Genomic DNA, 27,875 nt, shown 5'->3' with positions numbered 1-27,875 from the left:
TTCTAGAGAGATTTCCGCCCCTTAATTTATTTGATGAATGTATCAACCAGAAATGCCAATAAATTTTTTTTTTAAAGAACTATTCCCTTTCAGGGGGCTAGCAACTGCAGTGGCACAACAGCTGAGCTAAAATAATATTTATCCTTCTGGTAAAATATAGAAGACTATGATCAGATTTGTCAGACAGGTAGACATAAGCCATCACAATATTAGTTCATTCTGATTCTCCAAACACTTGAATCATTAATTATTTTTCCAAATCGCCATATATTGAGCTGGAAATATACTATGTCTTACTAATATGAAAAGTAAAGCTCCATTCTGAAAAAGGAAAATAATAATAATGGTATCCTGCTTAGCTTGGTGTCTGGTGGCAGGGACTTGATGCTTATGCTTCTCTGCAATAAGAATTTTCCAGCATTCATTGTATGAGTGGTCTATAATAAAAGTCCTGTTGTTCTGCCACAGTTGTATAATGACATGTCTGGCAGGACATGTAACTAATCAAGTCCTACAACACTCCCTCTCATCCTAGTGTAAAGGTAAAGGTAAAAGAACGCCTAACCATTAGGTCTAGTCGTGACTGACTCTGGGGTTGCGGCGCTCATCTCGCTTTATTGGCCAAGGGAGCCGGCGTACAGCTTCCAGGTCATGTGGCCAGCATGACTAAGCCACTTCTGGTGAACCGGAGCAGCGCACGGAAATGCCATTTACCTTCCCGCCAGAGTGGTACCTATTTATCTACTTGCACTTTGACGTGCTTTCGAACTGCTAGGTTGGCAGGAGCAGGGACCAAACAATGGGAGCTCACCCTGTCACAGGGATTCAAACCGCCAACCTTCTGATCGGCAAGTCCTAGGCTCTGGGGTTTAACCCACAGCGCCACCTGCGTCCCCATCCTAGTATACCTCATCCTAAAAACCTAACTACCTGCAGACATTTCTACCACAGAAATGAACATATCTGCCCCATTGACTATGATGCCCCCAACAGCCTGGGAACATTGTACCCAACAGGTATGTTAATATCACTGAGGTAGAACTACCGTCTATGGATTGCTTTTAATGCACTCTTCCAGAAACAAACTACAGAACCTTCAGCATCCAGATGCCATATCCCATGGACTAGGTGGAATCCCCTCTCCTATGTCTCTCTCCCAACTGCTCTAAGGCCTATTACTTTTCCTGGGGTATTGTCTTGGGTCCTGAGGCATCGCTGGGCTCAAGAATGGAGTGGTAGAGAAAGAAGGACAAGGAGAGGGAACAGGAGGATCACTGGGGAACAGGGGATGGAGGAGGCTAGTACTTTCCCTCCCCTGATTTGGGTGCCCAGCTGGGGAAGCAGGACCCTCATCTCCTGTTTTCCTTCCTAGGGAAAAAAGAACAGCAGTGAAATCCAGGCAGGGCATCAGCCCACCACTAGGAATGGAGGAACTGGAGTCAGAATAGGAGCACACAGCCTGGTTGCCCTGGCAGCACTCCCATCACTGGGAATAGATGCCTCCTCCCTAACACAGTGAGTATCTGCATTCTCAGCCATCTTGCATGGCATGAGAGTGTTGCATACGAGCACACCTTGCTGCATCTATAAAACCTTGGTGGGTGGGCATGCTGCCCCATTGGAACAACTTGGTTGCTTCTGTGCAGTTGTGACCTCACTAAGCTCATTTTGGACACCTTAAACTTGGACCACTGCTTATAGCTCAGCTAGCCTTTCCTTTCCCATCATTTAGTGTAAATGTAGCTGCTGATGTGACCCTGGAGGCTGCAAGTGAAGACTGGAGAAGGTACCCACGTAAGAATATTGCTGGAGAGGGGAGCACGGCGTTGCTTTCGAGGGAAGGGGGAGGTTTGCTTGTGGGGCCACTGTAAACCTTGTGATGGTTGGAGCTCCAGTGCCCACACAAACTGGGTTGTGTCACCTCGGACTTAAAGGAGTAACATCCAGTGGACTGTTTGGTTTCTGAAGCCATGGACTGAACTGCAGATTGAATTAGGAATCCTGCCCTCAATCCAAAAACCTTATTCTTCTTGGATAAGCAACATCTTGAGAACTGCTATAGAACTGGCCTTTTAGAATACTGCACAGGCCCTCTAGCACTTCTGCAGGCATTGCCAGAGGAGTGCTAGTAACTCTTTACTTTCCGCTCATGCTCCAACAATCTTTTCTATATTTAGTGGACTTGCTGTACTTCACAATCCCTTTTGTGCAGGGAGTGCTTGTGTGGATGTTACAAAGAAGGCCTTGCTCAACCCTGGTACCCTCCAGATGTTTTGGAAATGCATCTCCCACCATCCAGGCTGTTAAAAACCAATTCATATAACAAACATAATAAATGGCATATTAAATAAATGCACTAATAAAAACCACAAAAGATAAAGCAGCAAACAAACAGAAACCAGGAATGGTTTGCCAACATGGTAATTTATTTGTTCAGACCGAATCCAAAAGGCTTTGTCCCTGTGGTCCATTGATTTCTAGGAAACAGTGTTGATTTTAATAAAATACATTCCTTCTTCTCCACTACTTAAACTACTTAGAACATTTAATAGACTTCTGAATCTGTATAATCATTTATTGGTTTTAAAATCCAAACAGCAGACGAAACTTCCAATAAGCAATAAAAAGAGACTCTAAGATGAAGAAACATCCCAAAATAAAACACAGTTCTTTACAGACGTTTACTGAGTGGCAGTAAAAGGGGGAAATACCAGACAAGTAACAAGCATTGCATTGTGTGTTTATCTTTCAGTGTGACTGTAGGAAACAAGGGCAATATTGCCTGGATTCAGGAAATTTCAGAGACGTTCAACTTCAGAACTTCCACTTTCCTAAAATGTTTATTTTTATTGGAAAATATGGTCCCCTTGATAAACTCAAATATCACTGCATGGATAGTGTTGCACCATGGAAATGCAATTCTATGCATGTCAGAAACATAGTTATTTATCTAGGCTTTTCCTCAGGGCAGCATCCAATAATGTCTGTCCACTTTAACAATGGAAAGTCAGTTGCACAATAGGACTTTTAGTTTCTCTGATCCGCCCCCCCTCCTGGCCACCGCCATACTTCTAGTCTCCTGCACATCTTCCAAAATCTGCTTGGGAGGGTTGGGAGACCTTCTGGAGCATGTTGGGGTGAAGGAGTGGATGGGCCCTGTTCAGGGCCGAAACTAGGTTTTCTGTCGTCCTGGGCAAAGACCCCCACACACCCCACACATGTGTGTTTGTGTACAAACACTCTCTCTCTCTCTCTCTCTCTCTCTCTCTCTCTCTCACACACACACACACACACACACACACACGCCTCAACACATTTGTTCTTTAAGGGCATAAAAAGGAGTTTGAAAAAAGCTGGGAAAGAGTTAGTCTCTCCAAGTAGTAAAATTCTCTCTGTGTGTATCTGGCTTTCATTCAACATTAAGTATATCTCTTCAGAGAGTAATAGGTCATTTGAGAAATTCTATGAAGTATTATGACTGTATTAATAATAATAATAATAATAATAATAATAATAATAATAATAATGGAAACTGTGTTAATGATCAGGCACATTCCAGAGAGTAAGCCCTATTGAACTCAGTGGGACTTACTTCTGAGTAAAAATGCTTTCAAAAATATGATATAATATTGTCCTACATAAGTCAAGGCCAGCCCAAACATTGTGGCGCCTGAGATGAACAACAAAATGGCATCTGTCCACACACACCCCGGGCCACCACTAAGGAAGAAGTGGTGAATGAAGATGTACATCAGGAACAACGGGGTGGGTAAAGATCTACCTTGGGATCTGCTGCCCTCGTGGATGGGCATCCCTGCTGCAAGCCTGGCTCCCTGCCAGCCTGCCTCCTTTTCTTGAGCCACTTTACTTGCATGGCTGAGACAAATACCTTGTGGTCCCCCTCAGCCTTTTAATGGCAATGAACTATTTGTACAGCCTGCAACTTTTCCCCTGGCAGAGTACCCACCAATTTTCCCTTCCTCAGAATTGTAGGGCAGAATATCACTGCTTTCCCTTGCTTTACAAATTAATTTTCTACCGCCAGTTATATGATGTGGATGGATCAGGGAATCACACCAGTCGTCCGTTTTCATTATTCACATATACAGTTCCATAATATGTTTCCCCTTGTGCCATATATGTTCCTTGCTCATATAAAACCTATTGGAGGGGTGTTAACAGTACCTGTGTTATAATTTTGAATGCTACATCTATTACCAAATACAGTCACCTGTGTAAAACTAGTAAATTTGCACTGTGGCTACCTGAGTGCTAATCCCTAATGATGTGTACCATACACAAAACACCCTGGAAAAATGAAAACAAACAATTACTCTCTCTTCATAGGCAGCCTTTAACTCAGAATAATTTCTGTTCAGAAATTTGGGCCTATCAACAGTGGAAATGGTCACATCTCTGAACAGATCCTAATGCATATGTTCACGTCACATCTTCAGGGTGAAATTTAGTGATAATTCAACTAATCTACATAAGGGGATCTGTTTTTGCAAATTTATAATTTCCAAAGGGCACATCTGCTAACATTCTATTATAATTTTGTTAACTCCATTTCTTTCATTAAGGAGCTAATTTTGCTCCCAAGTGGATCATTAGCTTTTTACCCATTTTGATTAATTTAATTTGTACTATGAAGAGCTACCTACGGCTTCATGAACTGAATGAGAACTTTACCATGTGTTGTAACCTAGTCTTTCACCATGAGAAATCTTGTCAAATCTAATTGCATTTAAAGGAATTGAAATTCATTTCCTGTGACATTATTTCAAAAACTATAAGAAGCAAGCAAGGTCTGCACCACACTCATCACATTGCACTCTTCATGAGATCTGGGCAGGACATGTCTCTGGAGTGTGTCGGAGTAGCTCAGAAATCCCTGATAGAAAGGGATGCTTTGCTAACCTAATGAACACTCAAATGAAAATGAACATCTGAAGCTCTATTCCAGTCGCCACATGAACTTTCTGGCAAAAACTGGAAAATCTCTCCCACTGAATTCCACTGATGTCATAGATTCAGTCGTAGTGAAGCTTTTGACATGTATATCATAAAGTAACATTATGACAGTTATGCACAAACTGTACATCTTTCAGTTCTTGAATAACATCCCAGAATGCAGTCATGGGAGGCTTTCCTTTCTTCTAGAATGAGGGTTACTGCAAAGTCCTAGACTTCAGATAAACATTATGATTTCCATTATTTAGGCATAGACACACATCAGTTAGCTTGACGGCCAGGATGCAGGCAGTTCTGATCCCATTATCTCCAAAAGAAAAGCTTCTGGTGGTTGTTTTTTACAAATGTTATCTTAAACATCTTTTTCAGTTCTTTATATATCATTTCCCACTAGGCTTTAACCTTATTGCAAGACCACCACATATGGAAGAAGGTACCTTCTTTCTCTTTACATTTCCAACACATATTTCACTTTGATTTATTCATTTTTGCCAATCTACTAGGTGTTAGGTATCATCTATATAACATTTTCATACAATTTTCTCTTATAATAATAATAATTTATTATTTGTACCCCACCCATCTGGCTGGGTTTCCCCAGCCACTCTGGGCAGCTTCCATAGAAACCAAAAAACACTAAAATATCATACATTAAAAACTTCCCTGAACAGGGCTGCCTTAAGATGTCTTCTGAATGTCATGTAGTTGTTTATCGTTTTGACATCTGATGGGAGGGCGTTCCACAGGGCGGGCGCCACTACCGAGAAGGCCCTCTGCCTGGTTCCCTGTAGCTTTGCTTCTCGCAATGAGGGAACCGGCAGAAGGCCCTTGGTGCTGGACCTCAGCGTCCGGGCAGAATGATGGGGGTGGAGATGCTCCTTCAGGTATACTGGGCCGAGGCCGTTTAGGGCTTTAAAGGTCAACACCAACACTTTGTACTGTGCTTGGAAACGTACTGGGAGCCAATGTAGGTCTTTCAAGACCGGTGTTATGTGGTCTCGGCGGCCGCCCCCAGTCACCAGTCTAGCTGCCGCATTCTGGATTAGCTGTAGTTTCCGAGTCACCTTCAAAGGTAGCCCCACATAGAGCGCATTGCAGTAGTCCAAGTGGGAGATAACTAGAGCATGCACCACTCTGGCGAGACAGTCCGCGGGCAGGTAGGGTCTCAGCCTGCGTACCAGGTAGAGTTGGTAGACAGCTGCCCTGGATACAGAATTGACCTGCGCCTCCATGGACAGCTGTGAGTCCAAAATGACTCCCAGGCTACGCACCTGGTCCTTCAGGGGCACAGTTACCCTATTCAGGACCAGGGAGTCCTCCACACCAGCCCGCCCTATACCTTATACCATAGCTTGCGGCAAATTTTGTATCCATATTCCACAATCGTTCCCATGCCTCCATTTCTATATTGTGACCAGTATCTATTGCCCAATGTATCATTGAAGATTTCACTTGTTTGTCTTTTGTCTCCCAGAACGCAGTCAGCTCTGATTCCATTATCCCCAAAAGAAAAGCTTCTGGGTTTTCCCCCCAGTTCTTTATATATCATTTCCCACTAAGCTTTAACCTTATTGCAAGACCACCACATCTTTCTCTTTACATTTCCAACATTTATTTAATTTTGATTCATACATTTTTGCCAACCTACAAGGTGTTAGGTACCACCTTTATAACTTTTTCATATAATTTTCTCTTATTCCATAGCATGCTGTAAAATAATTTTATATCCATATTCCACAATTGTTCCCATGCCTCCATTTCTGTATTGTGACCAATATCTACGCATTGCCCAATGTGTATATATTTATATACCCAGATTCTGATCTTAACGACCTCCTGGGTGTTGCCTGCTAGGCCTGTCTGATGCTAAACCAGTTAACCTCCCTAGCCTATTTATCTTGGCTGACCATCTCTGTACACGGCTCCATGAAGATATTTCATCTGGCAGCCTTGAAAGTTTTCCTTTCATTGTAACTCCGCTTTTTCTCAGGGTGCATGCACACACACACCCTAGTGAATTATTTCTATAATGAGATAAAGATCTCTAGCCAAGGAATGATTCTTATTATAAAGTCCCCATGTTCCTCTAGGAGACCTCCCCTGGGTATATATTAAAACCAGAATGATCCCACACAATAATTTAAATCTACAAAACTCAATTCATTTCATACTTCCCTCCAGGCATTTGTCTTACAAGTGACCTAATAATGATGCATTGTGACGGTCTCCAAAGAGTACATGGGAACACAGTGCAACTATTCCCCAACATTTTCAGGAAGCAGTTTTGATGTGTTCCAATTTGAGAGGAGAGCCTTTAAAATCTGAAAAGCTGAATTCTTTATTCTCATTTGGGAAGGAGCCTGGTAAAAATAAATTGGGTGTTCCAAGCGACTTACAGGTTACCAAGAGGTTTCAAATCTTTAATATATAATCTATATAGTTCAGTATAAACCTTAGGGATACTCATACATGAAAAACATATTAAAGGTCAAATTCCTCAATTCCTAGCTAGCGCACAGTTTGCCAGATGTTGAGTGTTTTAAGGATTGTCTCATATTTTAGAAGCTTTTTTCATAATGCAGAATTAGACATGCAGATAATGCTTATCACAGCTCCAATGAATGACGGGAACGCGGTAGTTAGTTGGAACATACACACACATCACATGGAATGTTTAGTTGTAACAGAACTCTGGTGACCTTTTGGAGGAAACACTTTTTCAGTGGAGAACAGGTGGCACAGTGGCAAGAAAGTTGGGCCCAGGTATGGGAAACCTAGCTAGGATACTTGAGCTTTTTAAAGTTCCGTTAGAGCCTTGCACAGAAGAGGCCAGGTGTAGTTCAGTGAGGAGTGAATTCCATAACTGATTGGCTGCCACCCCACCAACTAAATTTCTTTATACCCACTTAAGTTTCCAAACCATCTTCAAAGGCAGCCGCACACAGACAGCATCACAGTAGTCTAGCCTGGATGTAACAAGCGCATGGCTAGGTCTGACGGGTGGAGTAGCCGCCTAAGTTGATAGACGGCACTGCTAGCCTTCAGTGCCACCTGCACTTCCATAGACTGTGCTCTCCTGGAGAACCACAAATCTGTGAGCTTGGAATAGAAAAAGTACAGCCTCATCCATGATCAAGTGCACACCTCTATCCACTTGGGCTGATTTCCCAGCCCATGGCTTTACTGTATCTGATTGGTTTCACCTTGCTCACCCTTATCCACCCTAAAACCAGTTCAAAAGTCCCACAGCCTCCTGCCTTTTGCAGATGGAAAAGAGAAGTAGAACCAAATGTGATCCCCATATTAGTGTTATCATAGCCCAGTCTTCCAGATGATCTCCCTCTGCAGTTTTACAGATGTTAAAAATAATTATTCCCCCATTAGCCAGTAACCTTGGAGCATAACAGAACTTCCCCATCACCACCTTCTTGGATTGATCCTCCAAGAAGGACTGGAACCACCATATGATTATTTTTGTTAAGTTCAGAGATTTATACCCCACCCTTCAACAAGTTCCCATTGCAGCTTACACATTTTTTCCCTAGCAACATCTATTATGAGTTGCATTTCTGAAACATGGTCTCTCCAAATAATCAATAGGGCATATTTGAAATTCTGCTTTGTCCCTTGTTGTTCACATTTACATTCTTGCAATTGCTTCCATATGATCTTTGGAAACGGAAAGAAGAAAATCATCTGCTGTTTACAGTGATGGATTGAATAAGCAGATATTTTCAGAGTTTCTAAAAAGACAGGATTTCTGGAGGGAATTGTTTAAGTACCAGGGGATTTTTTTTACAAAATTCTAATACTGCTCCCAGTTGGTGAAGATGTAAACCTTCAATCAAATAGGCACAACATTTTAATGCTTTCCGTTCTGTCATGCTCACAACAGTAAATGTGTGGACTAAATAACTCTTCAGATGCATGAATGAGAGATCCAGAATAATTTTTTTTAAAAAAAAAAAATGGGAGTGGTGCGTGGCTATTTGAAAGCTACACTCTCTTCATTATGTAGAGGTGTCCCCAGTGGGGTGAATAGTTTAGCGGTACTCCTGAATCCTTTGCTGTTGCTTGAGGCTCAGGTGGCCTCGGTGGCGTGGACTGCCTTCCATCAGCTTCGGCATCCCCTATTTGGACAGGGTAGTCTAATTTCTGTTGCCTATGCTTTGCTAACCTCTAGGTCAGATTACTGCAACTCTATGTGCAGTTGCCTTTGAAGATGGTTCAGAAGCTTCAGCTGCTGCAGAATTTAGTAGCCAGGTTACTCACCAGGGCAAGACAGTTTGAGTATATTACACTGATCCTGGCCTGACTACACTGGCTGCCAGTTAGTTTCCAGGCCCGGTTCAAAGTGCTGGTTTGGACCTATAAAGCCTTAAACGGCTCAGGACCACAATGTCTCAAGGACCCTACAATCATCATCCGAGACCCTTCTTCATATGCCTCCTCCACAAGAGATCTGGCGGGTGGCAAGACAAGAAAGGGCCTTTTCTGCAGTGGCTCCTTGTTTATGGAATGCTCTCCCCAGGGAGGCTCTCCTGGCGCCTTCATTACATATATTTAGGCAAAAACATTCCTCTAACCAGGCCTCTGGCTGATTAGCGTTCTGTGGCCTTTTAAATGTGTTCATGGTAGGGAGGTTATTGGTTTGCTTTTGTTTTATTGTGTATTTTGTGTTTTTATGTTCTGAACCACCCTGTGGTCTTCAGATGAAGGGCAGTATGCAAATGTAATAAATAAAATAAAAATAGCAATACTCAGATACCTTATCTTTAAATAAAGATTCGTCTAAGAAATCATTTCTGTGCACTCTATAATTTTCAGTAGATACACATGTAAACGCAGACTATCAACTCTACAGTTGAGACAGAGGTTCCAGTGACGTTTCCTCTCATTTGGCTGTTTGATCACTTGAAGACGCATTATTCTCTTAAAATATATATTGCAATAGCTGTGGCTATTGAAAGAGCTGGTTCAATCAATAATTTATGTGCCAGGTTAAGGGGCCAAGCCTAGTCCATAGCACATTTTTGCATATTAAGAACAAAGACTCCAAAGAGATTAAGATACATAAACAAGACAGGATGCCAATATTAGGCTTATAATCTTCCGTGACAATGGTATGGCTGATGCTAAAAGTTCATATTGTAGTGAATGAAACTGTGAATGAAACTATGTTCTCTGAAAACTTCCCCAGCTGGAGTGAACAATTTAAAAACATTCAGAATACTCTGGTGAAACAGTGCATTAAATGTCCATACCACCCAATAGTCTTGCAGTAATGACTGTTGACGAACCCCCAGTGCACTCAACAAAATCAGCCAGAACAGAACCTTGAAAAAGTTTTATCTTTTCCATAATGGGCACTGGAAGCCATCCTTTCAACAGGTACTGATGAGGTAACAACTGTTGTCTTTATGTTTTTCTCTAGTCTTTTGATAACCTGAAGATCCATCCTTCTTTAGGCATATCTAGGAAAGAAAGAATAGCTGAAATGAGGATTTATAAGAATTGTAGGTAAAATGCATATTTAACAATAATCTTACAATGTTAAGAATCTAGCAATAAAATCCCAGAATACCTTTTCATTCATTTTTCCCCATTGAAACTTGCATTTTTAAAAAAATAGTTTCATTTCATTTTCACTGAACAGTAATCTTCAAGAGTGGAAGTGTGATCTGTTATGGTAGCAAATTCCAAAAGTGAATTATATATATGTTGTATAAACACATACTTCCTCTTCTTTGTCCTGTCAGTCAGTTGTAATGAGTGATCTGAGTTGGATAAAGCGATTCTTCTTTGCCCTTCACACTATTCATAAACTGATAAACCTTATCAGATTCTCACTCCTTTATTTTTCCAGTTGTCCCAAACACTTACCTCTTCTTTATTTGAAATATATTGCAACCCCTTCAACAGGGGTGTCTGAAATATGACTGCAGATATACCATTATGAGATTCAAAGTCTTGCTTCAGTTCTGAAACAGTATCAATATCTAGTTCCAACTTACGCCATAAACATGTGTACCTTTAAATTCATCGGAAGGTCAACAGACAGAAATAGCAATGGGTATATTAAACAGTAAAACATTTCCTTTTTGAGATTTAGGCAATATTAAACATTAATGAAAACTGATTTAGTGTCTGTGAGCCTCTATTCCCATGCAGGGAATATGTCACATTAATTTTTTCATTGAGATGGTCATCTGCAGCATAAGGTTCTGCTTAAAAAACAGTACACCAAAATACCCACAAAGCTTCAACAGCAAAGGGAATTTATAATTTTTATATGTGGAGAAACAACAAGGCCTTGTTATTGATTTTAGCAATTTTCACAATAGAGAGCCAAAGAGATCAATCTTCTGCTTCTTTCTCTGTTTTCAATTTAGCAACTTCCTTCAAGATTTATCAAGTCAACCTCAGCACAAATTACTGCCAAAGTCTTGTGAGTATCCAAAACAAAGCAAAAACAACTTCAGCTGCTCCTCCAAATGTGTATGAAAGGCATATTTTAGCCAAACTATATTATCCTCTCACCACAGTCACCAGAAAACATTTATGTCAGTGAACATAGGAAGCCACCTTATTCTGAGTCAAACCATTGGTCCATTTAACTCAGTATTGTCTAAAGTGACAGGTATTAGCCCTCCAGGGCTTCAAAATGGGTTCATGATAATGAAAAAGTATTGTATATGAATTACTGTTTTCTAATGAACCTTACAGCAAGTTTATTTTTGACTAGTAAAGAGCCCTAGCTCAGAGGTAACAAATCATCAATTTATAAATGAATACTAGGTTATAAGTGGAGTTCTGAAAAGCTGTAGTTCCAAGATAGTAACATACTGTCTTCATCATTTCTCTTTTGTGTAATATTATCTACCAATATAAACAGAATATAATGCAACAAGGGGTATGGAACCAGGGCGTCAGGTGATACAGGGAACCAGTCGTATCCTAGTTGGCCCTACAGAGCTGCTGATTGGTCTAGTTCCTCTCTGTCAGAGTAAAGGTTGCAGCTCAGACTGCCTCTCCCTACTGGACTGATTGAATAAATGAATGAAACAATGAATGAATGACTGTTCGTCTGGCTCCAAGTCATCAGCCTTGTACCTTCTCTTTACTCTCTAGCTGCACATCTGTCCTGACTTGATGTTAGAGGATGAACCTGTGTTAGTTGCCACAGTGACACACTGGCCCCCATCCAGCAGGTGCCTGTGACACTATTACAGCCATAATCCACACAGCATTCACAATGATAATATTTGTACTTGTATTTTCCCATCAAGCAAGAATAAAACTGTTATGAGTTGGGTGTGTGGGAGAGCATGGCCTGTGCATGTTGCAGGGCAGCCCTAAACTGCAGCACGCAAACCACAAAGCTCTTATGACACAGTCCCACTCACACTTCCCCTCATGACAACACTGATGACTGCATCTGAAATGGGGCCCAATGGGGATGTTGGAAACAATCTGAAAGTACTTACACAAGCAAAGAAGATGAGCAGCAAGTAGAAAAACCCAAGAGAGCACAACATCACAAGTTCTGTTCTGTATTTTTGAAATTTTGCATCTTCAGGACAGTCTGGAAGGCAAAATAGATAGTTAATTTATGGAACCTTGAGTGATTTGTGTGCAATAGAAGTTAAAAAAAAAACAGTCCATCATACTGTACCTGTTACTTTTAATGTAACTGTACTAGTTTGGTTAACTTTTTTGACTGGTGACCTTATGATGCATGCATATGTCCCACTGTTAAGACTTGTAGTATTTTTAATCTTCAGATAATGCCAGGTGCTATTAGAGACCTCTGAGGAGTCATTAAGATCTCTTGAATATTCATGTTCTGTATTATATTGCAGATCTGTCCATTCTTCACCAATTTCATCAGTCTGCAAAACAACAACATATGAGTGGGTAGTATGCTGCCAACCAACCAGAATGTACACATACACCAGTCCTAAGCAAATACAGGGTAGCAGTATGTCACACTTTTATGGTTCTGCTTTATAGGGTCAGTTCTGTTGAAGAACATGAGCAACTGAAGGACATTATCACTTTTTTAAAGGGAGAGGTCCATTTTATTTCCTGGAAGGAGCAGAGCAGTGACAAACTGGTGCTTCTTTTATTTCCACTAACAACTATGGTACTAATAGGAGAGCAAAAGAATTGCACCCCATCCCTTCCTCCGCGTGCTCCTCCCATCAGAAAACAAGAGCTTGCAGGAAAGGGTCATGCAAGGAATCTCTAGGGCAAGTGCCCATTTGGCATTGGGAAATAGACTTGGAAGCCATGGAGTAGTGACTCCCTTGGGACTTACTAGGAGCATATGAGAGTTCCTGCTCTCCTCCTTCTAGGTGTTAGGGAATTTCTCCTACAGTTGCCTAGCAACCGAATACTCCTGTAGAATGGGAGCACGCAACTGGAAATAGCAGAAAGCTAAGAAACACTGGTGATCAAATTTCTGAGCATAGTGGTGCTGAGACAAACCTCATTTGCCCAGCGGGCAAGTTTACTTGTCCATGATGAAGATGCCTACTGCTTAGCTCCCATGAGAAGACTGGGTGTATAGCAGTCTAAGAGAACTGCTCATATTAATTTTGTTGAGGAAAGCAGATGGGAAGTGATCATTTATTTCCACTTATCAATATGAACTGTTCAAGTAGATGATACATCTAGACTAAAGGGGGCAGGAAACTCATCCCCAATACACCCTAATTTATTGAAGAAATGCATTATACATTTAAATGCTGAAATGTCTGCCTAAATGTTCTCATTCTGATTTCTAGCAAATGTTTTACAGTTTGTATAAGCTCTCTTACTGCCCTTTTGAATAACGATACATTTCAATCACAATGCTCTTCTTTGCTATACACACAACTTCTTGTGAATGCCAAAACTCAAAATTAGTTAGTTCATAATTCAAACCTGCAAGAGCCATACTTCCCAACTGTATAAAAAGCCCTGGCTTTGTTTCAGTGAAATCTAGTATCTTCATAATTCAAACCAAGATTGATTTCAAGTTAAATTTATGTTTTATTTGCCTGTGCAGCCAGCATGATTAAGCATTCAAATTCTGCCAGTTTCTGTGCATTCTCAGACGTTGGCTACTGTAACCCTTTCCTTTCCAAAGAATTGAAATAGTCCCATTGCACATGGAATGTTTCTGCTTAAAGCATGTAGAAAGCAGGGAAGCCAAAATGGTGCCCTCCAGAAGGTTGATTGACTCCCATCAGCCCCCAGCCTGCATGGCTAATGGTAAGGTATGATGGGGCTTGTAGTCCAGCAACCTCTGGTTTATAGGAACAGCAGCAGGAGTCTTCCGTTCCCAGGGTGTGCTCATTGTCACATGCTGGCAACTTCTAGGAAGTCACAGGTAAGAGCTTAGTGTAGGGTACAGACCCCAGGTGGACAACTACCCCAGAAGGAGCACAGCATGCCCCCCACCACAGGTACTACCCCTTCCGGGGCAGATGGGGCTCATCAATCTGGGAAGGTATCCCATCTAAGAGAAGGAAAACTCTGATCCTAAACTTCCACTGCCTTGCGGAATATCTTCGGGAGAAGAAATGGCAAAGGAGTAAACATTACACAAATCAGGAGCAGAGTCCCTAAGATGGTTGGATAGTGCCTTTCACACCTCCTTCCTGCAATTTCTGCAGCCAAGCTGGTGCCAAACATATTGCTCTGCTTTCCTTTGGAGCACATCAGCGAGGCTGAGAGGGGGTCTTGTATTCTGGGCAGCCCAGGACCTCCATTCACACTGCCCAGGCTTGTGCCCTGGCGAAGTGACTTTGGTGCTGCAAACACAGCAGATTGACTTCACCCCTGGAGGCGCACTCCAGTGTCTCTTGAGACAGACTGATGCCAACAAACAGGAGTCCTGCTGTAACAAATAGGCATTGCGTCTGTTGATGCTTCTACTCATTCTGATGCTTGTTCAGCTTGCATCTCAACTTCTCTCTGCCTTCATGGTGTTTGACTACACAGTCGTACCTTGGTTCTCAAATGCCTTGGTACTCATACGTTTTGGCTCCTGAACACTGCAAACCCAAAAGTAAGTGTTCTGGTTTGTGAACATTTTTCAGAAGCTGAATGACGCAGCTTCTGCTTGAGTGCAGGAACCTCCTGCAGCCAATCGGAATCTGCACCTTGGTTTTCGAACAATTTCGGGAGCCGAAAGGGACTCCTAGAATGGATTAGGTTTGAGAACCAAGGTACCACTGTAGTAAACAAAGCACATAAGAAAACATCCACCATGCAAGGATGCATAGTGACACATAATGTTGTGATGCATGATTGATATATATATATATATATATATATATATATATATATATATATATATATATGCAGGTTTTGGTGTCCTCGGGTGTCTTCCCGTGTAAAAGTTGGGGTGTCTAGGCGACGTTTCGACGAGGTCTCACTCGTCATCTTCAGGCTGGTGCTTTCGGCTTCTTGTTACTGGAACAGAGCGGGATCTCAATGTTTGAGTTCCTATAAATACTGTAGAGGGGGTGTGGTGTCTAGCCTCCAATGTTCTGGGCAGAGAGGAAGTTCCCAGGCTAGTGTGCCTTTTCTTCTTTTGTTCCTTAATTACTTGAGAGATACCTTGAGTGATTTCTTGAGTGATATCTTGAGTACCACTTAGGTGGGTCATTAGGTGTGGATTAGTTGCTAAAGTCTTTGTGTCTTGACCTCTTGAACTTTGTGAAGAGTTTTCCTGAGAAGATGGCTGTATTGCACTTAGTTGTGCTTTGGCTTGGCTTCGTGTATAGGGGCGAGCTGTGGTTTTGTGGCTTGTGTCAGCCAGATCTGTGTAGGGATTGCAGGGGGGTGCAGCATCCGGAGGTGCCACCATGGATTGGCTACTGGATGGTGTCAGTAATTCATCTGTGACACCATCCAGAACTGACACCAGATCCAGAGGCACACAGAACGCCAACACCAATCAACCACACCAGACCCAAACCCAGACCCTCTCCACAGATGAATTACTGACACCATCCAGTAGCCAATCCATGGTGGCACCTCCGGATGCTGCACCCCCCTGCAATCCCTACACAGATCTGGCTGACACAAGCCCCTATACACGAAGCCAAGCCAAAGCACAACTAAGTGCAATACAGCCATCTTCTCAGGAAAACTCTTCACAAAGTTCAAGAGGTCAAGACACAAAGACTTTAGCAACTAATCCACACCTAATGACCCACCTAAGTGGTACTCAAGATATCACTCAAGAAATCACTCAAGGTATCTCTCAAGTAATTAAGGAACAAAAGAAGAAAAGGCACACTAGCCTGGGAACTTCCTCTCTGCCCAGAACATTGGAGGCTAGACACCACACCCCCTCTACAGTATTTATAGGAACTCAAACATTGAGATCCCGCTCTGTTCCAGTAACAAGAAGCCGAAAGCACCAGCCTGAAGATGACGAGTGAGACCTCGTCGAAACGTCGCCTAGACACCCCAACTTTTACACGGGAAGACACCCGAGGACACCAAAACCTGCATATATATATATATATATATATAGTAATGTGCATGCAAAAAAATACCAACATGATGGATATTTCAAAATCTCAAAATAAAGGATAGCTTTCATCTAAGTTTGTAACATGAGATTCATAACTTGGCTAATGCCAATTTCTAATGGAATTAGTTTGCCCATCACTAATTCCTTCGTGAGCACGTGAGAAATAACATTTTGCCTGTGGAGACATCTAGTGGCAAATTGCTGATTCATCTTCACTTGGGTTTAGCAGGGAAATTCTTTAATTAATTGCTTGTAAATGAACTGCAACACTAAAACCCTAAAATTTCTTAGGAGAATTAAACCAAGCTGCTTCTGGATCGAGAGGTGTTGTTGTTGTTGTTTTTATTACTTTTTGAACTATGCAAACTGTAGTCAACCATGGGTTTTAAAAATAATAATTAAAAGCTAAACTTTGCATGAAATGCAGTGTCTCCATGCCAGGAGCAGCTGCAGACCTGGCTTCCTGGCAGCGATGTCACTGCCACAGACTAGAAAGGTGCAGGAAAGGTGTGGCAGTTCAGGTGGGATGCTTCCGGCACATCAGCGGCAGCACTAAATTGACCACACCAACCTGACCTCACCATGCCCTGCCTTTACACTGTCCTGGCCCATGACACTGATGCCACTGCCTGGAGATTAGGGCCATGGCAACACACCTCCCTGTCAGACACTCTCGTTTCATACTCAGTCACTGTACATTACACAACATTACTGACTAAAGACCCAACTACCCCTCCCTCAGTTGTAGGCATAGATCAGTCCAGAAAGATTTCTAGTGGTCGGGGAAGAAATCCCAGATAACCCTTTGCCTGTATAAAATAGGAATGGCACCCACAAATCAATAATGAAGAACATGCAATTTTTTTACAAAACCTCCCCCAATAAATTTTGTATGCTGCAAAAGTTAGAGGCAGGATCTCTGGGGGTTGTATCCTAAATGGATCATTTAAGGGGGGGGGGGGGAATAGGGGAAGCAGTTTCAAAATGCTGCTTTGAGTTATAGCCCAGCAAAGGCTGAAAACATAGCTCAACTTCCAAGTGGAATGAGCCTCTAGGCATCAGCTGAAACAACCGCACTGAGAATAAATGCATGGCAATAGTGACACGGAATAAAAATGCTGCTGACAAGAAATGGCATGCAGTGAATGAATTTCTACATACTAGTCTCCATTCTAACACAATGTAATGGATGAGTGCACACTTTACTTTGTTATAGTTGGGGAAATGGGCTGGAAAGTTAAAAAAAAAAAAGCCAAGCCATTTGATAGCAAATTCAATGAATATATACACTGAATTTCAAATAGCCTTATTGCATGACAACGAAACACTGCCTTTCTTCAAAGCCAACATGAAAATTGCCTAGACTTGTGCTTTTGCAATGTTTTTATTTACATAACAGGATTTCAGTGCAGAATTTCAGATCATTTGGCTGCAGAATGTGGGGTTTTAGGGGTTTTTTTATGCTAATAATGAACTGTAAGTATGAATGTACCCTGGATGAGTTGCATGAGAATGTGAAGTGAAACAAATAGTTATATACTGTCTTTTTCTAATCCCTTCATAGATATAGTTGCATGCACAGTTCTGATTTACTATACATGAGAGAGACATGGTAGAATTTACGTTCCTTTGCATCTCGTTATTATTTTTCAATTTAGTTTCAAGACAAGAATTGAAATCCTGATTTCAGTAGCTGGTGGGAGTGGGAAGATGACCTGAAGATGCTTATCACCCCCTGTTGGCTGTATAATCTGATCATTAATGCTTCACAAAAACAGCAATGCACACTGCACAGTCACATCTTTATCCTCATCATAATTTTTGGGGCAGCAGAAGTCAGAGGTTAATTGTTTGCATTTACTACACAGTTCAACATGACCCTGTGCTAAAGATCTAACCTGAGAGCTGTTTGAACTTTACATTCCAAAATGTCATACCATTTGTTGGAATTACTGTTTAATTGGCCCCATGAGGGCTTTATATACTGTTTATTGATTAGGCCCTCAATAGATTTTTTTTTTAAGTGATTAATTCTACAATTCGGTTGCCTAGCTGTGCTCTGTCATCTTCACACTGCTCGTCCGAAATGTTGTCAGTGATAATAATAAATGTCAGTTATGCAAAAGAAAGGAAGAGGCATTGCAGAGCACTGAAACTTGAATGATTCTGAACTTCTACAACTGCTATTAATTGTTTAAGATTTAATTGGTGGCTACTGTATTACAGCACACTACAAGATGCAGAAATGACATGTGGGCTGGTTTTGCATGTCATGCTAAACTATAGTTAAGCGCTGTAGTTAAGTTGTATACAAATGAGCAGAAATAAGCCACAGTGAATCTAGGGCTCATGCCCTGCCCTGCCCATTCCTTTCCTCTCTGGCACAGCCAGAAATCCGAAAGCTTCAGCTTCCATTTCACTTAAGCACAGTTCACCATTACATCCAGGCCCATAACTGTGGTTGAACTTAAAGGGAACTTAAAGGGAACCAGCTTTGGTAACTGTGGTTTGAAGGCGCTGTGGTAACTGTGGTCTGGAAGGCACTACTACCCAGAGTTAAGCGGAAGCAAAAATTTCCAGTCTCATTCTTTTGGCCACACAGGAGAAGGGGTGGAGGGAGGGCATGAGCCCAAGGCTTCCCAATAGTCATTCCTGGTTTTTCATGCTAAACTATGGTTTGACATGTTTGAACTTGGCCTTCTCTGCCCAGAATGTTAGAATCTCAAGAGCAATTTACATTAAATGTTTTCTTTTACAGCACTCTGTACTCATATGTTCTCAAACGAGAACACGAGGTGGACGGAGGGAGCTGTCTCAGTAACAGAATCCTATTGGGCGGTACCCTCATGGGTGCCACACCCACTGCACCCAGGAAGTGCTGGCAGCAGCAGCTTCCAGTAAGATCGCACCACCAGCCCCCGTCAACCAACCCTGGTAAGCCAGGATTCGGGGGAGGGGATGGCAGGTGGCACCTTCCCATTTTACCTCAAGTGGTGAAACGAGATGGGCTGCCCCTGACAACATGTGAACTGGGAAATCATTGCTATAGTTAGCAACAATTCCTGTGTTAGCAACAAGACATTTTCCAACCTCCACAATAATTTTTGCTGTTATTCATGACCTTCTTCAGGCAATTGGAGCAAACACATTTGTGCTAAAATTGGGGAGGGTGTAGGAGCACACATGCAACCCCAGTACGTTTCCGAGCACAATTCAAAGTGTTGGTGCTGACCTTTAAAGCCCTAAATGGCCTCGGCCCAGTACGTGGTACCTCTGGATATGAACGGGATCTGTTCCGAAGCCCCGCTTGCATCCTGAAGTGAACGCAACCACTGTCTTTGCATCTGCGCATGCGCGGGTCGCGATTCATCGCTTCCGCGCATGTGCGTTACATCATTTTGACCGTCTTTGCAAGCGCGAGTGGCGAAACCCAGAAGTAATGCGTTCTATTACTTCTGGGTCTCCGCAGAGCACAACCTGAAAGCGCTCAACCTGAATCAACTTCAACCCGAGGTATGACTGTATACCTGAAGGAGTGTCTCCTCCCCCATTGTTCAGCACAGACACTAAGATGTAGCTCCAAGGGCCTTCTGGCAGTTCCCTCACTGTGAGAAGCAAAGTTACAGGGAACCAGGCAGAGGTCTTTCTCGGTAGTGGCACCCGCCCAGTGGAACGCCCTCCCATCAGATGTCAAAGAAATAATGATCTGATGTTTAGAAGACATCTGAAGGCAGCCCTGTTTAGGGAAGTTTTTAAATGACTGATGTTTTAACATATTTTTTATCTTTTGTTGGAAGCTGCCCAGAGTGGCTGGGGAAACCCAGCCAGATGGGTGGGGTATAAATATTATTATTGATATTGTTGTTGTTGTTATTCCAAATGTCCCCATGCACACCAACACGACTTGAACCTACCCGCATTGAGGAGGAAGATCTGAAGTGAGATTCTGAGTGTGTTTGAGTTGACATGCCAAGAATTCTCATAACTGGTAACCCTGAAAAAGCATTCTAAGCACACTCAGCCAAACATACTGAAAATTTCCCTTCAGACCTTCCCTCTCAATGCAGTAGTTTGAAATTAAGCCAGCTTAAACAGAGACGTTGGGGCAGTGATTGCATGCCCACTCCTCACACTCTTCCTTTTTAGCCCACACGAATTCAAAGAAACAGCTGAATAATGTTCATGATAGACCTGATTCACATATCACAACATCCATACAAATGTCTCCACCAACGTTTTTTAACCACACGGATTAAATAAAATGCAGATACAGATGAGAAATCAAAGGGGAATGAAAGTAACAGGTACTTACCTTATACCAGGAGACTGCCCCTTTTGAGGCTTGTATATCCTGAAAATATTTACAAGGGAGCGACACATCTTCACCGCACGTTGCCACAACCTGTTCCGCAGCATCAGGAACCCCATGAACCACATGCCAGACTACAGGAAAGGAAACATAAAGACAGGCTATTCCTGGGGAGGCCACTCAGATGACCAGCTGTAGCAGAATCTTGAAGGAAAAACAGACCCTGAAGTCATGGGGTGACGAAAATTAGAAAAAACAATATATATATATTTACCTTGACTTAGGAAGACAAGCTGATAGCAATATATGGATGCCATGGGCACACAGTAGCTGAGATCTATCTACTCTTTTCAGGAGATGGTAAGTGAAAAGAAGTAAAAGAGATTATGCCTAAAACTGTGTGCAGTTAACTCAGGAAACAGATGGTTGGGGATCCCCCCCCTCCTACACTCCAGCTAAGGAAGTCTTGAAGGTCTCTGGCTGTAGGGGGAAGTCCCATGTGCTTTCCCCTTAGTTTCGGCCACTGGGGTAATTGGAACCACAGTGCTTGATCTGGTATTTCAAATTTCAGCGGCACCCTGTGCGAGGCCAAAATTCAGCGCCTCCTCCCCCCACCTTCCATTTTGTGCATGCACTACGTCATAGTCATGGCGCCCTGCAGTGCCCTCTTAGCTCGGCACCCAGTGCGGGGAAACCAGCCACGCTGCCCTAAATCTGGCTCGGCTTGAGGAGGGGAGATTTAAAGCTCCCCTCACCACCTGCACTCCTGACAACCCCACTCCACATGCTGCAATTCACCACACAAATATCTAGCTTGACCTTGAGATGTTTCATCATCTGCGCTCTTATATTGTTAGAAAAATTACACAGATTTTTGTGTGTGTGTCTTTATTATTCTGTCATTTCATGTCACAATTCAATCCTTTTTTGGTAAACACTCAAACTGCTTGTGCAGAAACGTCTTTGTAGTCTGGACTGTCGCTACATGATGTCATTATAGCAAAACCCTATCCACCAATGCATTTGCATTTCAAAACCTTCTTCGGATGCCTTTCTGTTTTTCCTCAAAACCAATTGCAAGTATAATCACTATATATTCTCTTTGAATGAATGGAGCACTTCTTGCATGAAATATCATCAGGGCAACAAACAATGCAAGAAAAGGGAAATGAAAGTCATTTGGCTGATGTGATGAGGTCATCTAACTCTGAAAATTTTCCACAAGTGGGTTTACCCCTCTGGGTAATGTTTAGACTGTACTTTCCAGATAGAAGTACATACACGCATGATGATTGCTGATTCCCGTAGCCCAAAATCACTTATTTCAAGATCAAGGCCAGCTTTGATCCCTAATTGAGTTAGTAATTACAAAAGACTAGGACTAGACTAAGTTTGTTTTTCATTTAGAAATAGCTGCTGGGGTGGCATTCAGTTCAAGCTCTTTGCTCATGCTGTTTTCTTCCCAACATCTTCCAGCTTACTATTTGCTACAATCTCACCTTTAAGGGCAGATAGTAGTTGAAATAAGAAGGGGAATGGGTAGCTAGAGACTTGTAAGTATACTGAGTTCATAGCATGTATATGTGGTTGAATACTAGAGCTGCAATCTTATACCTACTTGGGAATAAGCCCAATCAACTCAAGAGAGCTGACTTTTAGGTGTGGAAAGAGTTGCTTTATAAAATGTTCCTTAAATGTCAGTTTTCTCTTTCTTTCCTTCTTTCTTCTGCATTTATATAGATACTCTGTAACATAAGGTCTCTGGGCAACTTAATAAAAACCAAATACAGTGGTACCTCGGGTTAAGTACTTAATTCGTTCCGGAGGTCCGTTCTTAACCTGAAACTGTTCTTAACCTGAAGCACCACTTTAGCTAATGGGGCCTCCTGCTGCTGCCGCGCTGCTGGAACACGATTTCTGTTCTCATCCTGAAGCAAAGTTCTTAACCCAAGGTAATATTTCTGGGTTAGCGGAGTCTGTAACCTGAAGCGTATGTAACCTGAAGCGTATGTAACCCGAGGTACCACTGAACAATAATTAAAATACAATAGAAAACTACAGAAACTATTAAAAACTCAAAACACAGTTTAAACACTTTTTTAAAAAGCAAACCCTCAAAGGACCTGACCATATAACATACTTAAAAGATCTGGGACAGGGGTAGCCAATACATGCCTTCCATGTATTTTGGACTATTTTGGTATAGTGGGAGGCAGCAACAGCATGTAAGGGCAGCTGGCAACAGGATGGTGTGTGGGGAGGCAGTGATGGTGGTGAATAAGGGCAGCCAGTGATGGGATAGTGCGGGGGTGGTGGCAGAGGGATGGTGCAGGGCGGCAGTGGCGGCAGGATGGTGTGTGGGGGTGGGGAGGTCATGTCCCGATTTGCCTTCGCAGAATGTTGGAGGTTATGGTAAAAATGTGCAGGATATTTCAGTGACTGAGTTTGGCTTATGTACCTACTGGTAAGTATGGTGACAGAGTTACCCACCCATTGGACAGAATAACTGAACAACAGCAGTGAATAATAACAGTTACAATTTATAACCAATGACACTGTTAGCGAAATTCTGCTTAAGTGAGTGGGTGATGTGAGAGTTTTAAAGGAGAAGCACTGACTGCTGACTACGTAGGTGGTTTTGGAAACAGAGACTGTGTGTGGGCGGATTAACATTTAATTTATAAAGAAGTGAGTACTATAAACACATTTTGTAATAAAAACAAAAAACCAACCAAGCATATGATCAGGACTGGAGTAAAGCAGTTAGAGACCTTGACTTGCTGGTGTAATCATTTGAATACAGCACAACTGCATCCTATGCAAGGGTTCTGCTCCTAGGGTTCAACATATACACAAAAATAGCATAGAGGAGGGAAGAGAGAGTCCACCGTACTCCCAGAAGCCGATGTGCCAAGCAGGTTTCACTCAGCATGCAAAGAAGAGTTTAAAATCTCTTTTCATGGCAGGTAACCCAAGTGGCCTGCCTTATGGGGGGTTCTCTGCCTTACGGGGGGGAGGGGAGGGCAAGGCCTGCTCAGCTCGCCAGCTCTGGGATGCTCACAAGAACCCAAGTGGACCCAGTGCATGAATAACTCTTACGTTCTCCACCTTGATTGGATTTAACTTGCCCAATTTCAGCCAGCATACCTTCAACTGCATATGGTTGAAATCGTGTGAGTTAAATGTGCATAAGATGCAATCGTATTGGACTTCGTGTCTGCCTTCTGACCTTGTGTTGGTAGTATTGTTATTTAAAAAAACAACAACAACTTTGTAATCTGCATTGGGCAAAAGTCAAAAGCATTTCCCCATTATAAAATGCCAATTAATAATAATAGTCTGAATTAATAGGAAAGATGACCCTCAGGGTCCCTTCCAACTCTATGATTCTATGTTAGCTGAGATGTTTAAAAATAGGGGAGTTAGAGTCAATATTCTTTTTTTTAAATACCCTAAACCAACTCTAGATGGCAACAGCACACTGTATACTTTTGCCATAGTACAACAGAGCTGTCTTAAAAGCTGGAGCTAACAGAACTTTTCAGGAAAACCCCATTTTCAAATCCAGGGGATCTTTAGCAACAATGCCAGAAGCTTCTGGTAAATATCAGTAGATTCTGATAGTTTGCAAAGGCAGTAAAAATCGAACCATGTTTAATATTTCTCTGCAGCTCCCCCACATTTAGCATATAAATGAGAAGTACTGCAGGATTAACATGTGTGATTATGCTAAGAACTCAAATAAACAGTAAATTTGGATCTGCAGTTCTTTGAGTTCAATTCAGTTCAATGGAGGAAGCACACATGTGTGTATGTATATGCCTTTCCCCATGCATGGAATAGATGGCTGTGTATATTTGACTGCATATAGGGCTGTGAATAAGGGTGGTAATTTTCACATGGTTTTACCTTATTTTAACACAGTTACAGTGCAATCCAATGTGTGTCTCCTAAGAAGTCCCATTTAGATATACAGGGTTTACTCCCAAGTATATATAGGATTACAGCAGCAGGGTATAGTATTATAGCCTCAGTATGTTTCAGACTATAACTTCTATCAGCTCCAGCAGAGCTGTCTGAAGGGCACCAGGATATCAAAGGCTGGTCTAGACAGAGAAACTTAAATATGCTTTGTTTGTATAAGGATTGCTTTGTTGTAAACCAACTTGTTCCTTAACAGGCTGACCTGATTTTAAATAAACTCTTTAGATCTTCAGGAATTCAAAGCCAGTGGTGGTTAACTGAAAGGAGACTGTATGAGAAAGAGAACTTGATATTGATGTAGACAAAACTGGTTGCTGCTTTTAAAGGTAAAGGTAAAGGGTAAGACCATAAGGTCCAGTCGTGACCAACTCTGGGGTTGCGGCGCTCATCTCACTTTATTGGCTGAGGGAGCCGGCGTACAGTTTCCGGGTCATGTGGCCAGCATAACAAAGCCGCTTCAGGCAAACCAGAGCAGCGCACGGAAACGCCGTTTACCTTCCCGCTGGAGCAGTACCTATTCATCTACTTGCACTTTGACGTGCTTTCGAACTGCTAGGTTGGCAGGAGCAGGGACCGAGCAACGGGAGCTTACCCCGTCGCTGAGATTCGAACCACCGACCTTCGGATCGGCAAGTCCTACGCTCTGTGGTTTAACCCACAGCGCCACCCGCGTCCCTTAGTTGTTGCTTTTAGGATGTGTATAACTCTTTACAAACCTATGAGTTGCAAAGACAAAATGAAAACTGATAAATTGGTGCCTGACCAGGAATGAGACCTTGTGTTGATAGTGAATAGCATCAACCCAGTGTTTCAGCCGTGGAAAAGGCAAGTTCCACGTGAGGGATTATTAGGAAAGGATTGGATCATATTTGGCTTATCAAGAAAAGAAATTACTAGCTATAATGGCTATGGTTTACCTCTATTGTATACCAATTGCTGAGAACCACAGATGGGGAGAATGCTGTCACACTCAGGTCCTGATGGGTCTTTGATCTGAGCCAGTAAGATTGTTCTTATGGTCAGCTGAAGAAAAGAACTAATGACAGCAGGTAGAGTTTTAAACATGAATACAACGTAATGGGCTAAACATCAGGAGTTCACTTGTTTTAGCTACTTGTTGATGATCATTTGGCATTTATGTTACTTGTTTAAAAAATGTAAACTGTGTAATTGAAAATATATAAGCAGTATACATAGAACAATATAAAACAATTATCAATAATACACAGATAAAATCAGTATTGAGGGCAATATTTATCAGGAAAGATTTGCTATGAATATTCCAAACCATTTTTACTCCCACCACTGCTGAGAAATTAATTTGTTTTTTGTAAGAGTATAGAAAAAGAAGGAATGTTTTGCATTTCTCATACAGCAAGCAGAACCAGTCTAATCATATTTCAAATCTCAATCACAAATCAAGAGAAAATATGTGTCAACCCTAGACAAGGACTTTAGCTTCCTGAGAAGTTAAGCTGCAGGTTGTAATAGGCTGTGAAAGCTTTCCATTCTTCTGGGGAATGGCACAGATAGCTCAATATTCAATTTACATAAATAATCAAAATGGTGTGACATTATTTCAACCTGTCTGCATGTCTCATGGCACCGGTAATCTAGTTATATTATTATGCAGCCTGTCTCTTGGTCCCAAAGTGTATGCATAAAATGTTATTTAACATCGGTGCTGCCTCCAAAGTTTACCACAGTATTTTCCAGAAGTCATGATATCAAAATAATAATAAAGGAAGGAAGGAAGGAAAAGAAAATTGAAATAGTCCAGCCTCTTAGTTACTACACACTGAATTTTGATTTTTTTTGGGGGGTGGGGGGGTTAGTTAAATGCACAGTGCCAGTAAATGTGGGCAAGATTTAAGGGCAGAATCTGGACTCAGATCTAAGGATAGTTAACGCAAGTGTCAAATTAGGAGAAATTGATTGTTTAGTAATTTTGGAGGTCAGATAAAATACTCCCCCCCCCAAGTACCTTTTCTTCCTGCCTCTTGATTGCTTTTGTTTAAGTATTATCTTTAAAGGAACAGAGCATCCAGAAATAAACACATTTGCCCAGGTGCAGGAAGAGAAGTCTGCATGCATTAGAAGTCTTCACTTTGTGCTGCCAGTGTGGATCTGAAAATACATTGCAATGCCATTAGGGCCCTTCTTGAAGTGGTAGGATGAGTCTTTTGAGGTGAATGGGGATGATATATGCATCATGGGCCACCACTGGTTATGTCTGACTAGCTGATAACAGCTGAATTGGGATAATTCATTGTGGTACAGCCAATTTCTAGGAGAATTCCACAGTAATTTCCCCAACACATTTATTCTAGATGTCTTCTAGACGCATACAAAAGAACCCACCTAACGTTCTATTATAGAACCAATCATACTATAATCCATCTGCCCCACTTTAACAAATTTGATCTGATTTCAATTAATTATTGTACAACCTTTTTTGGACCAGGGAACAGCTAGAAGGGAAACAATTTACCATTTTATGTTGAAAGCAAAATAGATAGTCAAAAGATACTACTGTAGCCTAATATAAATTAGGAAATGATTTACAAATTAAAACCCACATCCACTGACAATCAGAATCACTACTGATGCCCTTATTTGCTTGCTAATAATCCACAGTTTGGGCAATGTGCAGCCCTGGGAGCGCAGCCCTAAGAAAAGATGTAAGACAAAAACATCCCAAATGGGTAAGAAGCTGGGCCTTGCTTTACTATCCAATTTGTAATCTTCCTACATTTCTTCTCTTCGGCTTTTTAACACTGTTAAGAACAATCACATACGCCGACAAATACTGTGGGCCCTGCGTGAAAAGAAAATGCTTTTCATAGTGCAGACTCCAAGATTGCCTTTACTCTCAGTAGATCTAGCCAGACGGAAGTGTCCTCAGCTTGCAGACAGTTCGACTCTATTTCGACCTCTGTGGAATGAAATTTATGCAAATGAGCCTCCTATTGAGTTTGTATCTAGCCTCACTGCCTTATAGATGTCACACGTGGCACCTACAAAATATTGCAGTGCAGAGTGCTCTTGTACAGAATATCCATTCCCTCTTCC

At 41.9% G+C, this 27,875-nt stretch overlaps 2 protein-coding genes across 4 annotated transcripts in view; one reads left to right on the top strand and one right to left on the bottom strand.

Annotated features, from left to right (window-relative positions):
- The first annotated feature begins 954 nt into the window (after positions 1 to 954).
- On the top strand, positions 955 to 21,828 carry LOC310848255 (uncharacterized protein). Its single transcript, XM_083747087.1, has 5 exons — positions 955 to 1,016; positions 1,373 to 1,515; positions 19,269 to 19,444; positions 21,104 to 21,179; positions 21,775 to 21,828. Exons 1-4 carry the CDS (start codon positions 978 to 980, stop codon positions 21,151 to 21,153), a joined length of 408 nt encoding a protein of 135 aa, XP_083603213.1. The 5' UTR covers positions 955 to 977; the 3' UTR covers positions 21,154 to 21,179; positions 21,775 to 21,828.
- The window catches only part of CD83 (CD83 molecule), a 27,826-nt gene continuing 6,514 nt past the window's right edge, over positions 6,564 to 27,875 (bottom strand). For 2 of the 3 annotated variants that reach the window (XM_083747059.1, XM_083747060.1), the window contains 6 exons: positions 26,788 to 26,930; positions 25,721 to 25,839; positions 20,823 to 20,953; positions 12,650 to 12,866; positions 12,462 to 12,559; positions 6,564 to 10,448 (listed from right to left, as the gene is read on the bottom strand). In XM_083747059.1, coding sequence (XP_083603185.1) covers positions 10,359 to 10,448; positions 12,462 to 12,559; positions 12,650 to 12,866; positions 20,823 to 20,953; positions 25,721 to 25,839; positions 26,788 to 26,897 — 765 coding nt within the window. In that variant the 5' untranslated portion in view covers positions 26,898 to 26,930 and the 3' untranslated portion in view covers positions 6,564 to 10,358. Of the gene's footprint in view, positions 10,449 to 12,461; positions 12,560 to 12,649; positions 12,867 to 20,822; positions 20,954 to 21,093; positions 21,210 to 25,720; positions 25,840 to 26,787; positions 26,931 to 27,875 lie in introns of those variants that run through there. The other variant, XM_083747061.1, reaches the window with a different exon arrangement.

Source organism: Podarcis gaigeae (assembly GCF_964106915.1).
Source record: "Podarcis gaigeae genome assembly, chromosome: 7".
NCBI lineage: Eukaryota > Metazoa > Chordata > Lepidosauria > Squamata > Lacertidae > Podarcis > Podarcis gaigeae.
This window is presented reverse-complemented; position numbering and strand designations above follow the sequence as displayed.

Excerpts from the sequence above, each read along its gene's own strand:
- LOC310848255 (XM_083747087.1), top strand. The coding sequence starts at position 978 with ATGATGCCCCCAACAGCCTGGGAACATTGTACCCAACAG. Across the intron at positions 1,017-1,372 it reads GGGAACATTGTACCCAACAG|GGAAAAAAGAACAGCAGTGA; the intron begins GTATGTTAATAT and ends TTTCCTTCCTAG. Across the intron at positions 19,445-21,103 it reads GCCCCCGTCAACCAACCCTG|GAAGACAAGCTGATAGCAAT; the intron begins GTAAGCCAGGAT and ends ACCTTGACTTAG.